The sequence below is a fragment of the Cheilinus undulatus genome, linkage group 5, assembly GCF_018320785.1.
Source record: "Cheilinus undulatus linkage group 5, ASM1832078v1, whole genome shotgun sequence".
Taxonomy (NCBI): domain Eukaryota; kingdom Metazoa; phylum Chordata; class Actinopteri; order Labriformes; family Labridae; genus Cheilinus; species Cheilinus undulatus.
The window spans coordinates 44,454,444-44,475,589 of record NC_054869.1 but is presented as its reverse complement, the minus strand read 5'-3'; the positions used below and the strand labels follow the sequence as shown (position 1 = coordinate 44,475,589).

The 21,146-nt window shown below is 38.9% G+C and overlaps 1 protein-coding gene across 5 annotated transcripts in view; it reads right to left on the bottom strand.

Annotated features, from left to right (window-relative positions):
- Positions 1–440: 440 nt before the first annotated feature.
- smtnb (smoothelin b) overlaps positions 441–21,146 on the bottom strand; it is a 111,699-nt gene continuing 90,993 nt past the window's right edge. For 2 of the 5 annotated variants that reach the window (XM_041786938.1, XM_041786943.1), the window contains 10 exons: positions 16,245–16,433; positions 15,509–15,584; positions 15,218–15,250; positions 12,213–12,386; positions 11,747–11,809; positions 11,269–11,347; positions 11,006–11,182; positions 10,787–10,913; positions 9,695–9,846; positions 441–2,053 (listed from right to left, as the gene is read on the bottom strand). In XM_041786938.1, coding sequence (XP_041642872.1) covers positions 1,900–2,053; positions 9,695–9,846; positions 10,787–10,913; positions 11,006–11,182; positions 11,269–11,347; positions 11,747–11,809; positions 12,213–12,386; positions 15,218–15,250; positions 15,509–15,584; positions 16,245–16,433 — 1,224 coding nt within the window. In that variant the 3' untranslated portion in view covers positions 441–1,899. Of the gene's footprint in view, positions 2,054–7,409; positions 7,588–9,694; positions 9,847–10,786; positions 10,914–11,005; positions 11,183–11,268; positions 11,348–11,746; positions 11,810–12,212; positions 12,387–15,217; positions 15,251–15,508; positions 15,585–16,244; positions 16,434–21,146 lie in introns of all 5 variants that reach the window. The other 3 variants (XM_041786940.1, XM_041786942.1, XM_041786941.1) reach the window with 3 other exon arrangements.

Genomic DNA, 21,146 nt, shown 5'->3' with positions numbered 1-21,146 from the left:
CAGCAAAAAAATATGCTTCCTTATGAAAGGGCCCGATACTAGCAAGTACAACAGATTATGAAACTTCAATCAAAAGTGATGCCTTTTTATGAGCTACAGAGGCAAAGAGGAAAACTCACGTAGGCCCTGATACAGTCTGCATTGTCTAAGGCATTGTTGAGGCTGAGCTTTTTACTGTGGGTTTGACAAGTAGGACAGCTGTGCAGCCCGTCATCAGTATCTGTGCAGGGAAAAGATTCCTGGTTTGGCAAATTTCCCTCCTCTGTTTTTGCATTTCTCTTTAACTAAGAGGAGAGGAAGAGGTGTGCATGAGGGATGTCAGATGGCACATCAATGAACTGATAAAGACCCTCAATTTCTACTTCTCCTAACAGGAAGTGTATGTGAGTGTAAGCATGTTTAATGATTCATAATCAGATGAATAATCCAGCACAGACTCATTCATTTCTCAAATAGGTTTTAATTTCCATTCACATGAACTGTGGTGCACAGAAACATGAAGTCAGAACGTGTCTAAGCTCTTATATACAGCACTCACTGCTTCGTGGAAGATTCTCAGTTGGCAGCGGTGGAATAAATCTCAAATAATCTCTCTAATTCGACTAACTTTAAGAAAGGAATCGTCTCTGAATGATCAGATTTTAAACATCTTTTCAAAGGAACCTTAACTTTACAAGCAGAATAAAAATCTTCATTTAAAAATTCTCCTTAGCTTCATGAACTAAAATATACAATTTTGTCATTATTTCTCTCTGTTTCACAAAACTTTGAGCTCACTTTAAACTGAACTTTTAGAAGCATCATATACACTAACAAAATACAAAATCTTATATTTAAAAAAAATACTCAGGCATAAATAGGGAGCTCTCTAATAGAACTGTGTGTGAATGTGTTCGGCAGGGCATGTAATGTCCTTTAAATAGTCAGAAACAAAAAGAAATGCAGTTCAGCTGTATGACTGACTGCAACCATCATTGAGTGCTTTTACATGGATCTGAGTATCCGTTATGAGTTTTATCCCAGTTTGGATCATATACAGGGCATAACATGCACATGGGATGTACACAGAGAATCATTGTTCATGCAGTTTTTATAAATCCAAGATACTCTACTCCATGTAAACACACTCATTGCTTCCTTTACACCTGAATAAAAAACATGGACTTTGAGCACTTTCTCCAAAAATACAGTAAAACAGGAGGGTTAAATGCTTAAAAATTTTCTCAGTAGCACTGTGAGGTTCAGAAAAGTGAGATAACTCAGCATATGACTGCAAAAATAGCCATTATTTAAACAACAGAATAAGAGAAATCCCTGTGCTCATGTATTAAATACTAAATAAGTCTGATTATATCATGATGAGATAATAAGTTAGTTCTAACACTTAAATTAACCATGTTTGGTATAAAAGAAAGAAGCAGTACCAAAATGACCAGATGATGCATCAAATTTTTCTTTCTTAGCGGAGTTAATGCCTGCTGATAGCCTGTTTTACAAAAGTGTAGCAGAGAAAATAAGGATTAAATAATTTAAAAGAAGAATTAAGATCATTTTTCTCTCCTGCTGTGTCTCCACACACTAGCGTTGTGATGATGCGTGTTAGATACCACCTGGAATAAAGCGGAGCTTCATAAAAAAGGTGTCAAATCTTAAAGCTTTAAAGGAAGTCTTTTAAAAACTTTGGCGCTCTGTCGCTAGAGAAAGGTGGTCGGTGCGAACAAAAGGACTGAAACCATGAAAACACATCACCACTGCCAACAAAGATAATAAACAAAAACACACAGCGTCCCAAACTGGTCCGTCAGAGATGTGCAACTCTGTCAGAAAGCCTCAGAGCACAGGACGTCGTCAGGAGAAGATGAGAGGGGAGAGGAGGGGCTAACACTTGCTGTACACAGTTCAAAGGTCACACTGTCGACCCATGGACATCTCGTACCTGCGCAGGTGGTTGACCAGAGACTGAACGTAGGTGAAGACACACTTGGAGTCTGGTTTTTTCCCCATGATCATCATGTCCTCCACCTCCAGCAGAGGCATGCAGTTGGCGTGGGTCCTGAAGAAGAGGAAGAGAGAGGACGGACAGCATGAGGAAGGTGAGAAGGCAGGATGGGGAGAAAGGACCAGAACTAGAGGAGGGATGAGGATATTCTTTGGTTTTCATAAGAAATAGTCCTTCAGAAAACAAAAAATAGTGGAAGAGCTTTGGTTGAAAAAAATTAGATCTTATGCCTTAATTGTGCAGGGCTGGTATTACCTAGGGACCTCTAGTAATAATGGCGCAGGATGTCTATGTTTTGAATCCCATGCAAATTGTAATTGCAGAGTAATTGCATTTTTCTCCCCCTTAAAGGTGTGGACTTTGTTATTCTTTCAACAGATTATTTTCTCTCTGTCACCAGTAATATGCAAGGGCATCCAGAGCACCATCCAGGTTGTGTCTATCCATCCCCCAACCCGATGGTGCCCACAAGCGCTTAACTTGCCACATCCTGTTTCAGGACATAAAGAGCAAAACTAAGGCTTGACCTGCTTGTACAAACTTAATATAGTTTTATTGAAAACCAATTTAATTTAACTAAGTTTCTTGAAATGAAAAAGTCATCTGATTAAGAACACTGCATCTTATTTCTTGTACTGGTGCCTGTATCTTCACTTACATTTTATTCCAAATATTTATGGCTTTAAACTTTGTGATTCCACAAACACTTTACTTGTGATGTTAATGTCTCTACAGGGACTAATAAATCCCTATAATAGGGTAAACTGATGTCTAAAATGTCTGTAAACTAGCAGATACTAGACTTTTGCTGGAGCTACTTCCATATACAACTGTGTATAAGTGCTGGTATAATATATGTGTAATGTGCATTACATATTGTGCTATTTTACACCTCTTTTCCCTATCTGCTCTTCAATCTTTCCCAGTAGAAAGAAGAAACCATTCTGAATCGTTTCCCTACATTCAAGCAATGCTAAAGAACACATTTTGGTAGCAAGACAACAACACTTCTGGCAATCTTACAAATTAAAATCTAACCATTTTCTAACCCTGAACCTTTTTTTCTTACGGTGTTTGCTGTGCCGGTGGTGATTAAATTAAAATCATGACATATAAAATTCTACCAGTAAATGACTGTTCATCACATCCTGATGATGGTTTGGACCTTTCTAGTGACATTTAAATAATCGTGACTACACATCCCTCTGTATAGACTGTGTACAATCATCAAGCAAAACGATGAAAAAAAAGGGAGAAAACAGAGATGATGATGGGGAGAAAGCTTTCAAGAAGAGCTGTAAGAGATGCAAACATCACTTACTGATGTAGTAGTTCAAAAGGCCTTTAAGTGTATGCTAAGCATAAAGGGTAGATAAAATAAGCGTAGGCTTTGGCCTTAAACCTTTTTGCACAGTAAATTCTGCCACCAGGGGGCTCTCAGTCAAAACAATAACAAAAGACAGGTAGAGATGTGCTGCTCAGCTCTCCTGTCTCTGCTGTCTACTTCCTGTTTTGAATTGAGGACCGTGTTCATCATAAAAAGCCCTTTATTAGCTGCATTTACTAAACAGCAAACCAGTGTTTAATGAGGGAGAAAAGCTGTTAAAAGTGTCCTTCCTGGTCAGTGCTGCCCGCTACTAGCAAACAGGGCTGGACTGGGGAGAAAATTTGGGAAGAGCATTCTGGCACCATTTGCAGTGAGAACCAGAAAGGCCACTTTAAACAGCTTTTCTCCCTCATTATGAGGAAATCATCAGTGCATCCACAACGTTGGTTTACTGTTTAGTAAGTACACCGGATGGAGTGACGTTTGTAATCAACATGGTCCTGAATTTAAAACAAGATGTGAGCCGTCGAGATGGGCACACTGAACACCAGTCTACACTCTACTCATCCTGGCAATCCCAAACAGGGCTGCAGTGTTACAGGATTGGAGGGGGGAGATGTTACAGGGGTGAGCTTGGGCGACTGATCATGCAATTGATGTCAGAGAATAATCTTTGTCCATCACAAGTAAGCAGAACATCGAGACACAGCAACAGAACAGTAGCAACTATTTCACATATTGTAGCTTTAACTGCCTTCAAGATCTGCCTCTTTTGACACTTTTATTGTCTTTTTGTTGCAATTTTGTGTTGTTTCTTTGCATTAGAAATGTTTGAGAGGTGGGTCTTAGGAGAAATTTTAGTGACAAACCCTCTTTAGTGTTTTGTTTTTTCATAAATATAATTAATATTAACAGCTCATTATTGGTAAATCCTGCCTTAATCTTTCTTATTTCACTCCAAAGCAAGAGCTATGGAGCCATCATTCAGATGTTAGTCTAATGTTGTCACAATATACCCATTCCACATAAACTAATTTGTACTTAAAGCTCTGATTTGTTGAAGTTAAGCTCTGCTTCTTTATGCTTTTGGTCCTTTTGTTTCTATTTAATCCAAACCTTTTCTTTATAAGTAAACTATTTAAAACTCTGGAAATAAACTTCACTAATGTATGGTGTTTTAAATAAGAATCAAAGATGTCCTGTGTTGATATTCAAAGTGACCACAAGGTGGCATTATCTCCTTTTACTGTAAACTCTGAGCCGCTTCATTAACAGAGAGTTCAGTAACAGAAACAGAGCCAGGCTTCACCTCCAGTATGAGAAAATAAATGTCAACATAAAACCTGTTGCATAATCTAATGAAGAGCAGACACAAGTCACTCTGCACTTTATGATTAGAGTGTCTTTAAAAAGCTTTAACAAGCTGAGTGAATAAACACCTGTAAACTCCCACGTGATTAAAGTCACTGGGCAGTGCAGCCTCTCTCTCTGTTTTCTTTCTGAGATCCTTCGTTTGAAACATCACGCTACAGCACATCCTTTTAAAGAGCGGAGCTGCAGACTGGTCGGGCTGCGTGCCTGAGCCATGGTCATAGGCTTTACAGACATGCACGGACACACATACACGTACACACCATGTTTGGCTCTGTGAATTTCACTGAATATTAAAAAGCCACTTCCAGAAAGAGATGATCAAAGAGCATGCTTGATTTAAAGCTCCTGCTGGTTATTAATCTCCTGCTTTTAAACAAAGACACTTGTTAAAATGTCTTCAATGCGACTACACCTTCCAATCTTGACCATGAAAATATAAATACCAAAAGCATCTGCACGGTTTTTGTTTCTCTCCCCCTTTTGGGTAACCTGACAGAGTCCTGCATCAGATTGGGTACATGCTGAAAGTGGCAGCTATGGGTAGTAAATAAAATTGTATAATTTTGCAGGTATGGGCACCGGCTAAAATAAAGAAAATGCAGCTCGGTGACAGGTGACAAAATAAAATAGAATAGGGTACATGACAGTGGTTACTGTTATTTTTACCAACTATCTAAATAGGCAAATAAAAGCTTTTCAGGTAATTTTAGGTACATTTAGTCTCTCTGATACCTCTTTATTAGCTCATAAGTGACAAATATGCTGTAGGAGCCCAAGGGAATAACTCTCAAGTGTTGAAAGTTCTGAGTTTTATTCTTTTACAGTATTTTGTTAGGGTTCGACAACCTTGTCTTTAAGATACTGATTGTGCAGCAGCTAAGAAATAAAGCACCTAAAATGAAAGTGAGTGGTTGTAGGCAATGTGCTACACATTGTCTTGAATCACGGGTCAGGTAAGATAGGATTGTGCTGGAGTGGATACAGGTATTAAACAGGGAAGAAGGCGGGTAACGGGTTGGGCCTCTGAGTTCTGAGCTCAATAGGTGCAGATGGATTATGGTTTGTAAAACTGGACCTGTGCAGGATTCTGACCTGACATGCCAGATGGACTGTGTCATATATCCATTGCATAAGATTAGGGGTGTAACGGTCCGTACCTCGGTTTTGGGATCACGGTTTGGTACAGGTTCGGCCCAACAATAAAAAAGGAACTGAAAGTCTCAGATTTATAATTCTAGATTTCCCTCACTCATTATTTTTTCAAACTAAAATTAGTGCAACTTATACTTTGTTCTACCTAGTGTTTCTAGAACCATTAGTGACAGCTGGTACAGCCTGTGGTGTATTTAACATGAGACATAAAAGTGGAAAATAAAAAATATGCAAACAAAAAAAAAAAAGCACAACAAACATTAACAGCCTACTATCTTCTAATTTGAAAGAATAAAAATAAATTCATTAAATACAAATTAAAATATGTGCATTTTAATGCAATGAATAATATTTATGATTTATGACGGTAAAAAGTCGGTGCAGTGGTTGGTCGTGCAAAATCCTGACTCGTGCATGCCAGTAAAGGGCTACTGACTAATTTATAAAAAAATGCAAGATGGGACATTGCAATGGAGTCTGAGCAGAGCACTTAGATGCATGCTATAGCTGATGTTATCTACTTCTACAGGTCTGTGCACACTTTTAAAAACGTATTAGCAACAGTAATGTCTTCAACCCTCTGCTTTAGCATCTGGAGGCTTTTAAAACACTTCTTTTCTTTGTGTTTTGTTTGCTTTGTCTTTCTCTTCTTTGTTGGTTGTTTAATAGCAGGAAGCAAACTCTTAGAAACATTTTTGCCACCTATATTGGAGGGTAAATTCTTGTCACACTTGTTTCCTTTTTTAATAGTTTAGATGTATTCATCGTGCAACTACGGTGGATAAAACTCATGCCGAGGTCAACTGGGAGAGGTGCACAAACATCTCTCTGTCAAGAGAAGCTTTCAGTCTGGCTCTTTACTCTTTTGTTTCAATAAAAAAATTTTGCCCATTTCTGATAAAACTGCTATACTAAAGCTACATTTGAGCTAATCATTACACCAGCACTAGCCATTGCTATCAGCTTCCAGTACAACTAAACCCCGCAAGTTGCTACGGCATCGTTCTCCTCAAATGACACTGATTGGTCAGGTTCGTTCTCAGACCTGGGACAAACATTGTGGACTGGAGCTTTGCAAGATGAACTGATGACTGACAGTGGAGTCTGACCAATCCATCTGCTTTGCAAGGTTAACTTTAGGGCAGGTTGCTGCAAAAGCTAAATCTTGATTTAGCAAGCAATGCATGCATAGGGAGATCACAATGTCAGAGGTCAGCACTGCCCACCTCCGCAGCCTACTTCTCTAAGGATCTCATAAGGGGTATTTACTTAACAAACATTTTCCTTTTTTTTTTTTTATGAAAACCAACGTTTTAGTGTCATTCATGAATTTTTCATTAGAGAAATTTTTTTTTAAAAGTGTACTTCCACATTCGTGCAGGAAGTGACCACAGAGTGCATTCTGGGATCAACTTCCAGTGCATAAACTGGTCTCATTTGTCTACTGTATGAGTGATAATACTGTTCTATTAGCTGTATAAGATGAGTTACATATTCTCATTCACCCTCCCTTATTCCCATCATGTGTGTTTCCTTCTTTGGCTCCCCCTCTCTCACCATGGGTTCAGTTTTTGTTGGGGTGCGACTCTAGGAGGAGTTTTTGGTTTTAACCAGGCCCTTGGTCACCAGGCCGCGGTAGAACTCCTGCAGGTACGTATACACGCACTTCCAATCCGGCTCACGCATCTTCACCATGTCGTCCACGTCCAATAGCTGAGGACAGTCCACTAGTTTCCTGTGCCCACACCCGACGGGGAGGGGTAGAGATGGGAGGAAGGACGAGGAGAGGAAGGAAAGACAGAACATGACAGAAAAGACAGGAGGAAGAGGGTGAAGTCCAGATAAGAGGAAGAGCAGGAACAGGACAGAGACAGAGGAGGAAGAAGGAGGGACAAAAAAACAGATAAAGCCGTGAGCAGCCAAATGTCAAAGATTCAGTGTGAAACGACAGAGAGAGAGAGAGAGAGAAAGGACACAAAAAGAAACAAAAACATTACATTCTCTGCAGTGACAAATACATCCATGAGTCAACATGCTTCATGAACATCAGGACACATTCAGTCCGTGACAAACACATGAATACATTGGACAAAACAAAATGTCAAATGAGCAGCAGCTGAAAGGTTGTCACATAATAATTACCTTTGTGTTAGAGTTAAAAAAACACAGTCTCTGATATTATAATGACCAATCCAATCAAAAAGTATTTAAAATGACAAATCTAGACAGTAAGCAGGAGTTTTCCTGCATTTTTTGATAATGAAATCATAAATTAGCAGAAACTGGTGGGCCTTTGACTTAAACTTCTGTTGCTTGTTTGGAAGGCTTCGGCCTTCTGGATCTTTGTAGTCCATCACTTAAATAACTCCACCATTCCTCTCTGAATGACCGACAACTTTTCCTACAGACTGAAGACCCCAACAACTGACCAAAGACAAGGCTGAGTTATTAAACTTATCAGGTCCTGTAATCCCAAATAAGTGGGAGAAACTAAAAATGTATTCCAAAAAAAATCTCAGGTCTCTGGAGGATCTAAAACCTCACAATATCCAAATAACTGAGAAATATATATTACACCACAAAAGGCAAAGAGAGGTTACTCTCATTTATGTAAAGTTCTAGTGAGGAGTTATAAAGTAGTGATGCAGGAAGAAAAACTAACAGAGAAATCGGTTTCTATCACTGTGTAGTTTTTGAAAGTTACAAGTCAGGATGGTAATATTACCTGTGTTGATACTTTGTCCCACACCTAGTGACAACCCTTTCCAGCTAAACTCATCCAACCTTTTTGTTTGTTGTTGTTTTTTTCTCTGCACTAAGACCAAATCTCCCCATTTTTGCAAAGAAATACCAATCAGGATGAAAAAAACAACAAGAATTCTGCATAAAACACAAAAATACAATCATAGAGTGACTCTAAAAACACACTGGTGCACAGGGTGGTGTGTGTCTGTGCTGGGATTTCAGATGACAAACTGCTGTAGGAGGGAGGGGGGAGTGAGTGATAATGCAACACAAAGGTGGAAAGACGCGGGCGGTGGTTTGGTGACAGTCCGGTGCTGCTTGATAGGCATCATCCTACAGGAGAGCATGTGAACACGCACAAATAAAAGGTGGAGGGGGGGGCATCAAAAGTGTGAAGAGAAAAAGAGGTAAAGAGTAAGGGAAATATGGGAGCTGTAGCCGAGGACTGGTTTGACTTTAACCTGCTGGCTGTTTAAGGGGATGGTTTGCTCATGAGTCTCTGGATTAAAGGTGATGGAGTCACAGCAGTTACTCGTGGAGAAGGACAGATGAAGAGTGGAGATTTAAAGGTGGAGTAATGACAGGTGGAGCAGAAATAAGGCTCACTCAGCCTTGAGTTGTTTCTATAAACCTGAAAAAACAGGAATGGTTAATCCTTTGAAATGAGTCGTGGAGCTTCTTCACATCTTCAACTTGGCTTGGTCCTCCTTGGCTCACGTGAGAGAAAAAAGCTAGACGTTGAATTTACAGAGGAATCAGAGGAGGGGTGTGAAAATCTGTTCAGTGCAAAGAGAATCTTATTTGTTTGGGCTTGGAGCAGCTGGGATTGTTTGATTTTCTTTGTGTATGTACTCCAATACAGCCTCAGGTTGAAGGAAAAAGTCTCCATCTGAAGCTTAAAAAGAACGCAAAACCAGCTTATATTTTTTCCTCTGCTGTCTTTACACTTTAACTGCCACGCTTAACAATAACACTGGCTTGAAGCAGCTGATTTGGTTTCTCTGACCTTGGATTCTCCAATTATAAATAAAAAAGGAATCAATGTGGTTAGTCAACATGTTACTGAGAAAACATGTCTGTTTTTAGAGAGAACTCACTCTGCAGCGCTGAAGGCCACCTCAAAGTTTTGTCTGCGGTTGCTCGGGCTCAGGCTGTCGTAGTCGAAGGCTTCAGGGAAGAAATTGTGCACCAGGGCACAAAAAGCCATGCCATCGCTCCAGCTGGAGGAGAAGTTCTGGATGTCCACATGCTGAGGGAGGAGAAACTCCACTTGTCAAACATACTCTGATAGTTTTTAGATACCAGATGTTTTAAAACAATACAATCTCTGTCATACTAATGATCAACAGTATTAGGAAGCACATAATCTTTGATAAACCTCATGTATTTCATAAAACAGATATGTAGGAAAAGATAGAATCCATAAAAACTTGCCAAAGAACTCCTGCATGCTAAACAATGGCAGCATTTCAGTATCAAATATACTGGCATTTCTCTTTTGATGTTAAAGATGGATATAGCCACCTTTGTTGCGCTAGCACTCATTTTTGGTACAAAGTCAGCATAGTCACAGCACCAGCACTAAAAACACCGGCCATGGACACATGACCTTATGTGTCATAGAAGTAGACTAAAGCCCAGTTCAGACCAAAGGTTTGTAGAGTAACCAGAGTGTATTTCTTTATTTAACTTTGATTTAGTCAGATTAGTCTCATTGAGATCAGAGATCTCTTTTTCAAGGGAGATCTGACCAAGAATGACAGCAACAAACAATTTCAACGACCAATACACTCGATCTCATGCAGTACACAATAGATATTTTAGAACACTGGTTCCTGACCTGGGGTCAGGGCACCCCTTGGGGGATGGGGGTGAGGGGTCCTGTCTGCTTTGAAGCTGTCAAAATTGGATGTGAATATATTTTTAAAAAAACATGATAAGGAACATAATGTATGACGTCATATTAGGGCCATCCAACAAAATAATTAAAAAAAAGAGGATCTGTTAACTTTTGAGGAATATATATATATATAAATTATATATATATGAGTTTAATTCTCATATCCCAACAGCCATAGCAAAAACACTGAATAAAAACAGCGGAGGGAGATGGACACTTTCCTCAATCACTCAGCTGGTTTTATCCTAATCATCTGAGTTAAAAGATGAACATGTTTAAGTTGGCTCACCTCATACGAGCGTGTCTTGGCGCGGCACCAGTCAAGCAGCATCTGCTTTATGGAGTTTGCATTGGGTACACCAAAGCTGGTGGAGCGCTGCACCTTGTTTACCTTGGCGACAGCCTGATTTCCAGGGCTGAAAGAAAAGTGAGGATTGTGTTAATATTTACATGATCAGATCTGCTCCTTTTCTTTCTTTGGTAGTAAGATCCCTCTGTTTATCCTCACCCGCCTCCCTCTTTCTCCAGCTTTTCTATCATGGCTTTACGGGCCTGCATGGCGGATGTTTTGGGTAGAGTCTGAGCCCTCATCAGCTCCTTACGTCTCTCCGCCTGCTTTCGCTCCACAGCGGCTAACCCACTGCTACCACTGCGAGATGACGTCTCATCTTCCCGATCAAAGACACTGAGGAAAAGACATGAAATAAAGTCTATCTGTAAATATGAAATTATTCAACAGAGTAATGACTTCACTGATGTTTCATAACCTACCTGCCCACTTTTTTGGTTGTGTTAGAAGATGAGGAAGACGTGGACGAGTAGCTGTATGACTTTGCCTGCACCGTCCCCCCTACAATAATAAACACAAAGATACTTGATTACTATACATGGTGTTGTACACAAAGTAAGGTTTTAAAAATGCAAGATTTTTTAACAAAGATAAAATCTAGTAAAAATCAAATGATATCAATATCTATTTCTATATCACAACAAAAACATTAAAAGTCCAACAAATATTTGTTTTTTCTTGTTTAAAAACTCTTTAATGTCAAAGTTAAAATAGATTTCTACAAAGTAATGGCAATTCAACAAAAATATGTGATGTAAAACAAGTAATTGCAAAAATTCTCCCCCTTCAAGTCAGTAGTTGGTAGATGCACCTTTGGTGGCAATCACTGACCTTTGCTTTTAAGTATTGAAAAGTATTAGAAGGCACTTAAATAGAAGCAAAAATAAATTCATGACTTACTGTCTGTTTTCTGCACATAACTGGCCTCAACCATAGTGCTGCGTGTTGATATGGTCCCATCATCTAAACATAAAAACACACATTTCGGTTATTTGTTTTATCACCTGGTTTAATACATGATAACTATTACTGTTTCTTTAAACTAGTTATCTTAGTTTTCTACTGGCCTGACTCATAAATTCTCCAACACTATCTAAAATGTAAATAAAACAGAATATTTTATTTTCAACACATAAAACAACACATTTAAATGAAAATGGCTCAAATGCAGCATGCAAAATGTTAAAACAGAGGTATTCCATGTGAAAACGGCTGCTAACATTGGGACAGGGCCATGTTTACTGCTTTGTAGCATCACCTTTATTTGTAACTGCCAACTCACTGTTTTAAAATTGTGTAAGAATTGGTCAATACAGTATTCTAAAGGCTTTCTGAAATGCACTGGGTATTAAAGATAAGAAACTACCAGACTGGGCGAAGCGGTCTGTTTTAGTGACTTGGCTGAGGCTGGAGCCGTCTGCCGACTTCTCCACCTTCCTCATCACCATCTCGCCTGCTCCGACACCAGCACGATTCTTCTGTGCGTCTCGTTGGTTCCTGAGCTCCTGCAGACGGGTCTCGCGCTCTTTTTCTCTCTGGTCTGTGGTAAAGAAGAAGAGGAGAGAAATGAAGATGATGTCAGTGGAAAAAAGCGGAGGCCAGGAGGTCCTAAACAAACTGACAGCAGCTCATCTGACAGCCACAGAGATGGATTAAAACAGATCTTCCAAATCTGAGCCGATACAGTTCAGCATTTTTTCCACAGCGCTGTTTAATTCCTCTGAACACACAAACACTCGCAGGTGGAAGGCTTACATAAGAGTCAAAACTGTCGCATAATATCTACTGCACAAATATCACTGATCAAAGACAGCAAACATAGGCAACTCAAATCATCTCCTATGGGCATTGTTCCAAGTACAGCAATCTCTTCAATAATGGTATAGCTCTACACCCAGCAATTATCTACGTAAGTAATTTTAACATGATACGCAAAGCTAATCTAATTCTACTTGTTGACACAGCTGCAAATTTCCTCTGACTTCAGACTCAGACTGGGAGCCTAAACAGATATCCCATCATACCAACTGTCTTTTTTCCAGTTTAACATTCTCGTTAATTTGGGGAATTGGACCAATAATTGTCATTTAAACCGTTTATAAAATAAAAAGCTGGAGTGAAAGGCTTCTATTTCAGCACTATCAGGTAGTGTTAGATAACAACCCTGCTAGCATCCAACCATTTGTCAATTAGCATTATGGTAGCATAAATTCAAACATTTTCACGTTACACCAAACAGACATAAAATATCTCAGCTAGTTACAAGCTAATGATAATATTAGCTGCTGGCTGGATGCTAATATTAGCTGTTGTTTGACAAAAATACATTTTTAGTACATTTAAGATAACACTGCTAGCTTTCAACTATTCTTTCAATAGCATTGTGTCAGGTTGAAAACATCTTTCCTACTGTGTATGTTAGCTAACTATTAAACAAATATAAGCCCTCAGCCAATTTCTAGCTTACTGATGAGCTAGTAGCTAAAGCTAAGGTTAAATATTGCCATACCGATCTTAGAGGAAATTTCAAATAATAGCTAATGCTAGTATTTTACTGTTTCTAATAGCTTAATATTAGCATGGATTCAATACTTTCCTGTTTTATTTTGCAACACTACACAAATTATTTGCAAGTTAGCATTATGCTAGCATACATGCAATTCTGTCCATGTAGAGATACCAAGCAGAAGTGGTTCTCTGCCGATTTCTAGCTAGCGGTAAGGTAACCTATTTTCTGATAGCTGGTAACTGCTTTACAATCTTTTTTAGGCACAGTTTGATAGCCAATACTAGTATTTTACCGTTTCTTTGTTAATATAAAGTATGCATACATTTTTTGGAAGAGTACATACAACTGTCAGTTTACGTTATGCTTGACAGCATAGATTTGAATCTTATGTGAAACTACCAAACAGAAATGTAAGCTCTCTGACATTTTCTAGCTAACTATAATAATATTTAGTGGTGGATAGCTAATGCTAGCTGTTGCCAGAGAACTGTTTTAAACCAAATCCAGATAATAGCTAATGCATTTTACTCTTTCTTAGTTAACATTATTATGCAAGAGTTTAAGCATTTCCTACTATATTTTGTTAGCATTATGTTCACAGATTTTTTTCTGTATAAAATTAGCAAACAGTAAGCTCTGAGCTAGTTTATAACTCACTATAATATTAGTAAGTGGTTGATTGATGTTGTAAGTTGTATCCTGGCCATTGGTTTCAAGGAAATATTAGGTAAACACAAATGCTAATGTTTTAAGTGTGCATGAATTTAAGCATTTAACTTTTTGTCAGTTAGCATTACATTGGAATAAACTTAAGCTCTTGTAATTTTTTAGCTAACTATATGATATCACCTGGTGGCTTATTGCTAACACAGTTGTTGCCATATTAAAATTTTAAGGTTTTAGGTAACTGCTTATGTTAGCACAACTTTAAGCTTCTGTTCTTTATCACTGTAAAGTATCAAACAAAATACATTAAGCTCTCTGATCATTTCTGGCTAACATTAGCTTACAGCAAAATGAGTCATTTGCATATGTCAGTCGATTATTTTGTTTTGGCACATTTTAGATGACAGCAATCAATAGCATTTGGGTCTGTTGACTTATTTGTGGTGGCATGATTTATAGCCCCTCTTAATATGTTATGTAGAGAAGAGAAATATATGCTTCAGACATTTCTAGCTACCAGTAATATTAGCATGTGGCTTAATGTTTTATAAAATATGGTGTTAAAACATGAAATATCGCCAGCTTTTTCCTCACATTGATACAGTTTATTGTCTTTTCAGTTGCTGGTTGATCTACAAGCAATAACATGATAAAATTTTGTCTTTATTTCAAGACTTTCAATCTGGACCAATGTTGTCAGTTCAGCCTTCAAATATCAGCTGGATGTTGGAGAAAACGGTAGCTGTGCACATTTTTGGAGAAATAAATAGGCTTAAACGTCATATTTAACAGTCTGATATATGTAACTAGGCTACGTCTGAAAAGGTTAGGACTCATTGGGCTGTCTTAAACACTTTTTATAGTAAATTTAATCAACAAATATAGATTCTTCATAAATCTTAATACAGGAATCCAATTTAAATGTTCAACTGTTTTTGTATTATATCCAAAAACCTGCTATGTGCATATGGTAAGTACTCACTGCAAACAATACTGCTACAGCACAGAGTGGTGACTGAAAACAAATAAAAATGCTTCATGCATATCAAAAAACTGTGTACATATCCTTCATCATCCACCACAAAGATTGAAGAGATAGATATTGTAGCAGTCTGACAATGACAGGATGGTGCACACAAAGTCAAACCCAGGCAAGTTTCTCTTGTTAATTCACACTGCACACCAACCTGCCCTACCTATTTCCTCTTGAGTACATCCCAGCATGGCCTCTGAGGGCAGAAGGGGTAGAAATGATGGGGAAATAGCAAGTTTGGTTAAAAAAAAGAAAAGGAAAAGAAAAAGAAAATGTAAACAGGACAAGAGAAAAAGATACCACAAATCTTGGGAATAAAAGGAAATTAAAGCTGATCATGGCAGAATCAAATGCAAGTGTGTCTTTCTTTAATGATTTGAGAGAGAAGCAGAAATAGAAATGTAAATGAATATGGAAAGTCATGGTCAGAGCACTAGATTGGGGGGGGGTCTACCTCTCTTTTTCTTGCGAAGATCCCTCATGGCTGCACGGATCATCTTTCTTTCCTCAAAGTCTTTTGAGTCATCAAGCTGTGGGAAAAAAGACACAAATGGAAATAGTGAGATGTCATTCAAAAGCCACAGTGGAAAGGCTCCATTTATGTATGCACTGCACAAACACAAACATAACACAGGCGATGATTTCTTAATGTACCCTCCCAAAGCTAGTGAGATTAAGTGATAATATGAGAACTTTCTACATGACTGAAGAAGCAGTATTAGTTGAAAAAGGCCCTGCATCTGCGGTCAAATTTGGTGTTGAAGACGTACTTGCAATTTCCAACTAAAATAAGGGCTTCAGCTTCGATATTTGTGCAACTATACCACTATAAAAATGCTGGATCATAAGGTCATAATCCTGCATTTAAAGAAAATAGTGGTATAGTCAATTAAACTAGCCTTTTTAGAGTCATGGTTTGATTGAAAAGACTCATTAAAAAAACTAATAATGCACAATGAAGGTGGAAAGCTATGGGTCTGTACTCCACAACTATCACCCCGGTCTGGGGGCACAGCAGGAAGAAAAGAAGTTTATAAACGCCACATTGCAAAAACAGATGGGACTGAAAAAAAAACTTTTTTCCCTCTCAGAAAGCCCCCCAAAAACAGACTGCGTCTTATATAAGGTGCAACTTGTAAACCAGATTTCCCTGTAAATTATACAGAAATATAACTTAAGCTTTAAGGTACCATTTTATCAAGGAGCTCTTCATCCTCGATGGCAGCCAGCTGTTCAGCTGTTAGCTTTCCAGAGTGTTCGTCAGGTTTGGCCTCAATGCTGCTGGAGCCATTGGGCATGGCGGGGGTGTGACATGAAACCGTGACCGATGGTCCAGCTGAAAACACGGGCACAGAGGCCACGACCGGCTCAGTCTCCATCTGCAAAAGACACATAAAACAAATACAAACAGGGTTAGCATGAGCGTACACACAGAACTGCAAAAGTCTTCTCAGTTTTCCTTTCTTGTGCTTTATATTGCCTCACCAACGTTTGCTAGCACTGCTTTATTTCTCATTTGATGAGAAATTAGTTTTGGGAGAGAAAAATAAGAGAATCAGATAAGTAGAATTAGAGTTCTGACAGAAAAGAAAAACAGCCAAGAAAAAACAAATAAGTGAAATGTTTAAGGTTCACCAAGAAGAGGCAAAAAACTCTGCAGTCATTTCTAATAAATTACAAAAACAATGAGTTTAAAGGTGTCTGACAGTATTTTGGAGGTCTGCTTCATGCATTTTTGACCGTAGTTGGACATCTGAATTGTGTTTAACAGCTCCTTTAACCCCGGGCTACGGCTTTTAGTTACAGAGAAAAAACTAGACAAAAACCCCACAAAAGTAAAGGGTACTGACATAGGACATGATAAGCATGAGAGGATTTCGTTGAACACAGTAAAGCCATAATAGGCCTGAATTTGTGACTCAAGCTTCCCCTTGTAATCTCCCTTTTTGTACTGAGCCACCCTGCTAACCACATCTTATAATTTCTTCCAGCTCCTCTGCCTTCCAGTCGTGCCACAGAGGGTGACAGTAAGCACACACGAGGGAGAGAAACCCTGCCAAGTCACTGTTGGCATGGTCCATGGAGTTTGACTGATGCCCTGAGAGTCTTAATGATACAGAGCCGCTGTGAACAAAATTTTTATGTGACAGGTACGGTACACCACTGGGGCAAGAACAATGCATTAGCTGATGTAATCTCAGGGAAAATTACCATTATTTCTGGTAAATACACAGCAGTAGGAGAGGTGAGAGTTGTGGCAAAAGGAAAGAGCAAGGAGGATGCTTAAGGGGAAGTAAAGAAGTATAAGAAGAACTACATGAGGATCAGAGGGTAGCCCACAATACCATACAGTACAATAGGAAAAATATGACACAAGACAGTGTGATATGCTGATATGTTAAATTATGCTATGTTATATGTAGTAGCATTGCAATTAGATATGTAGTATAGGATAGGATATGAAACTATACAACCAGTATGAGATTTTACATTAATTCAAGAAGTGAAACTTCCATATATTCTAGATTCATCATACAAAGTGAAATATTTCAAGACTGTATTATTTAATCTTAATGACTATGGCTTACAGCTCACAAAAATCCAAAATCCACTGTCTCAAATATCAGAATATTAGGGAAAAAAACAAACCAAAAAAGTTTTGTATTAAAGAAATTTTAACATCTGGAAAATTATGCTCATTTATGCACTCAGTAATTGCACAAATTACTGCATCGATGTGAATCATGGAGGCAATCAGTCTGTGGCACTGCTGAGCATTATGAAGCCAAGGAAAATAGCAGCCATCCACTTGTCTGTATTGTTGAGTCTGGTGTCCCTCATCTTCCTTCACGTCAGGCCAGTTTTCAGGCCAATCAAACACAATAATCCCATGGTCAGCAAACCAGTTTCTGTTAGTTTTGGCTTCACTGCGGGCAGGCGCCAAGTCCTGCTGGAAAAAGGAGATCAGTATCTCCATAAAGCTCCTCAGCAGATGGAAGCATGATGGGGTTAAAAAGCTCCTGATAGATGGCTGACAGCATTGACTCTGGACTTGATATCGCACAATGGACCAACAGCAGCAGATGACATGGCATCTGAAACCATCACTGACTGTGAAAACTAAAACATTGCACTTTGAGCATCTTGGATTCTGTGCCTCGCATATCTTCCTCCAGACTCTGGGACCTTGATTTGAAAACAAGACTTTGGACCACTGAACATCAGTCCAGTTCTTTGTCTCCTTAGCCCAGGTGAGACGCCCATAACATAGTTTCTGGTTCGGGAGTGGCTTGAAACTAGGAACACGACACTTGTGGCCCATTTCCCAGAGCTGCGTGTGGTGCTCTTGATCCACTGACTCAAGCCTCAGTAATCTCTTTGTGAGGTTCCCCTAAGTTTTTAAATCTGTTTTATTTGACAGTCCTCTGAAGGCTAAGCTCATCCCTGTTGCTTGTGCACCTTTTTCTACCACAGTTTTCCTTTCCAGTGAACTTCCAGACAACCCAGGAGTCTTCCCCATGATTGTGGTTGTGTGTACTGAACCAGAGTGAGAGAATGAAGGCTCAGGGAACCTTTGCAAATTGGACTTTTCCACAATATTCTAATATTTTGAGAAAGTGGATTTTTTATTTTCATGAGCTATAAGCCATAATAGTCAAGATTAATACAATCAAATCTTGAAATGTTTCACTTTGAATGAGATGAATCTAGAATATAAAAAAGTTTAACTTTCTTTTATTGTATTTTATAATGCTTCTTCTTTTTTGGCCATTAAAATTACTCTCACATTACTTTCATTGACGTCACTCTCAACATCAAGAGTAGTCTGGGTGTAGTACGGTGGTTATTCAAATAGGCAGGGATATTTTTAGAGTGTCATTGTTTAAAATCTAAATTACTATTTGGCACTTACAATTTAATAATTGTATCATACAGGAAGACAGCACATTGCTGGATCGATATTTTTGCCAACCCTATTGAGAAGAGACAAAAGGTTACCATTTGTTAAAATAAAACCTGTCTAAAATATTCCTTGCTTCTATAAATCCCTCAGAAAGCACCAATTAAATGTTCATATGCAGTTAAATGCCTGTGGTAAACTATTGGCTCTGGCTGATGCTTCAGAGCTTTTGTTTTGTTGTAACTGAGTCCTGGTGCAGATTTAGCTCAAACAGCTGACCCGTCCTCCCTGTGGGCCCCAGCTAAACCAGGTCTGAGTGAGGGATGGAGGGACTCATCTGTCTGAGCCCAGCATGGCCACAGTGCTGCAGGATCACGGGTGGTCGCTGGTTTCTAGGAATTTTCTGGACTGGGGACAGAATAGACTGAGACGAAGTTGACCGACGAGGAATGTTTTCATATGCAACAGCCAAACAGTTGATGAGGGAGCTTATGAATGGTAAAATGTTAACTGGACTGTACTTTTATAGTGATTTTCTAGTTTTACGACCTTTAAGCACTTTTACATGTTTTACACTACACTTTGATGCACATATCAGTCATATCCATTGTTTGTGTAGCAGTATTCATATTCATGCTCTGTACTTGCTGTGTTACTTCTTAAGCCATCTTTGTATTTATACTCCTAAACATTTCTAGGGAATTATGCAGCACTATACTGAAAATATTTTTTATGTCAATGCTTCCTGTAGATTCACACAACCAAAATCAACAAAATAGCAGCAAGCATATTGGCAAACACACAGAAGCAGTGTCTATGCTATTGCACCAATCACAGAAAATACAGGGCATGCAGACAGAGGTGGTCTGAAATGTCTTTATTCAGACTGGATTGGCTGTGCTGATGTATTATAGACAGTGTATAATCTGCTGAATTCCACAATTTCGTAGCTTTATGTCCATCGAGCTTCACTTGAATCGATGGTAATTGCAGCTTTTTTAAGAGATTAAGATTATTTGTCTCTGCTCAGTAATAAGAGCCCAGTTATTACCAGTTACCAAATGGGCTACATAATTAATAATATTTATATAACTGGGCACCTCTCTCATGCATGAACAATGATTAGATTTGATTTTTTTTCTTTAAACAAAATCATAAAATGTACTTTGGTGGCAGCAAATATACCTGGGTGGAATGTTGGAAATAATGGGATAATTTTTGGTACAATTTTTCCCTTTTTTTGTCTAAAACAACCAAAATTGAAAAAAAGGAAACAGTCTCTCAAACAAGAGCTGGTACACCAATATGTGCCATCTCTTACCCATAATTTCCACATACATCGGCCGCCCCGCGCTCCACAGTGCCGCGGTTTTGCTCCGACTGAAGGCCTATCTCACACACTGGAAATGTGTCTGAGCTGTGCAACACAGCGCAGCCCTGATTAGCTGAGACAAGAGGGCAGAGATTGCAGGAGTACTGACAGTTCAAACAGCAATAGCATGTCAACAGCAGATTATCTGCCTTTGGGGTCATTTGCCATTAATTTCAACATGATTCCATGATTTCATTGCTTCTGCCACGGGTGAGTACATTAGGAAGTTAAAAGGTTGACATTTGCTACAAAACATGAGTGGTTTTACGTAGAGTTTTGTTTTTTTGCCTCAAAAGTTAACTTTTCCTCAACAGTTGTAGCTCTGTGAACCCCTGACCTCCCGTTAAAGTTTTGATTGTGCTGCAGGATGAGACGTTATGTTGACATAGTCATGATTTACGATCAGGAATCTGCGCATTGTGTTGTACTTTAAAGTTGACCAGATCCTTTGCACGTTTTTCCGGCTGTTTGGAATGATTGCTCTACATGGATTCATGCAGTTTGGCAGCAGACAGCTGGAACAGGAACTGCTCTGATTGACTAGAGATGGAGCAATTTGCTCCACAGTGCGTTTTGCGGCACAGCCCTTTATGTGGAAATTGGAGGTCAGGATCAGGTAATCTGCGAATGACACCCGACGACTCCCTCATAACCTGTCATCTTGAGTTCAAAGATTCATATGCTAAATATCACATCAGGGATTTTTTTGAAAGCATATTTATGACAATATGAGGGAGAAAAGCTGTTGAAGAGGCACCATTAGCCTCTTACCTCTCAGCTAATTCACCCCCATTCATCCTTATGATCAGCGGCTTCACT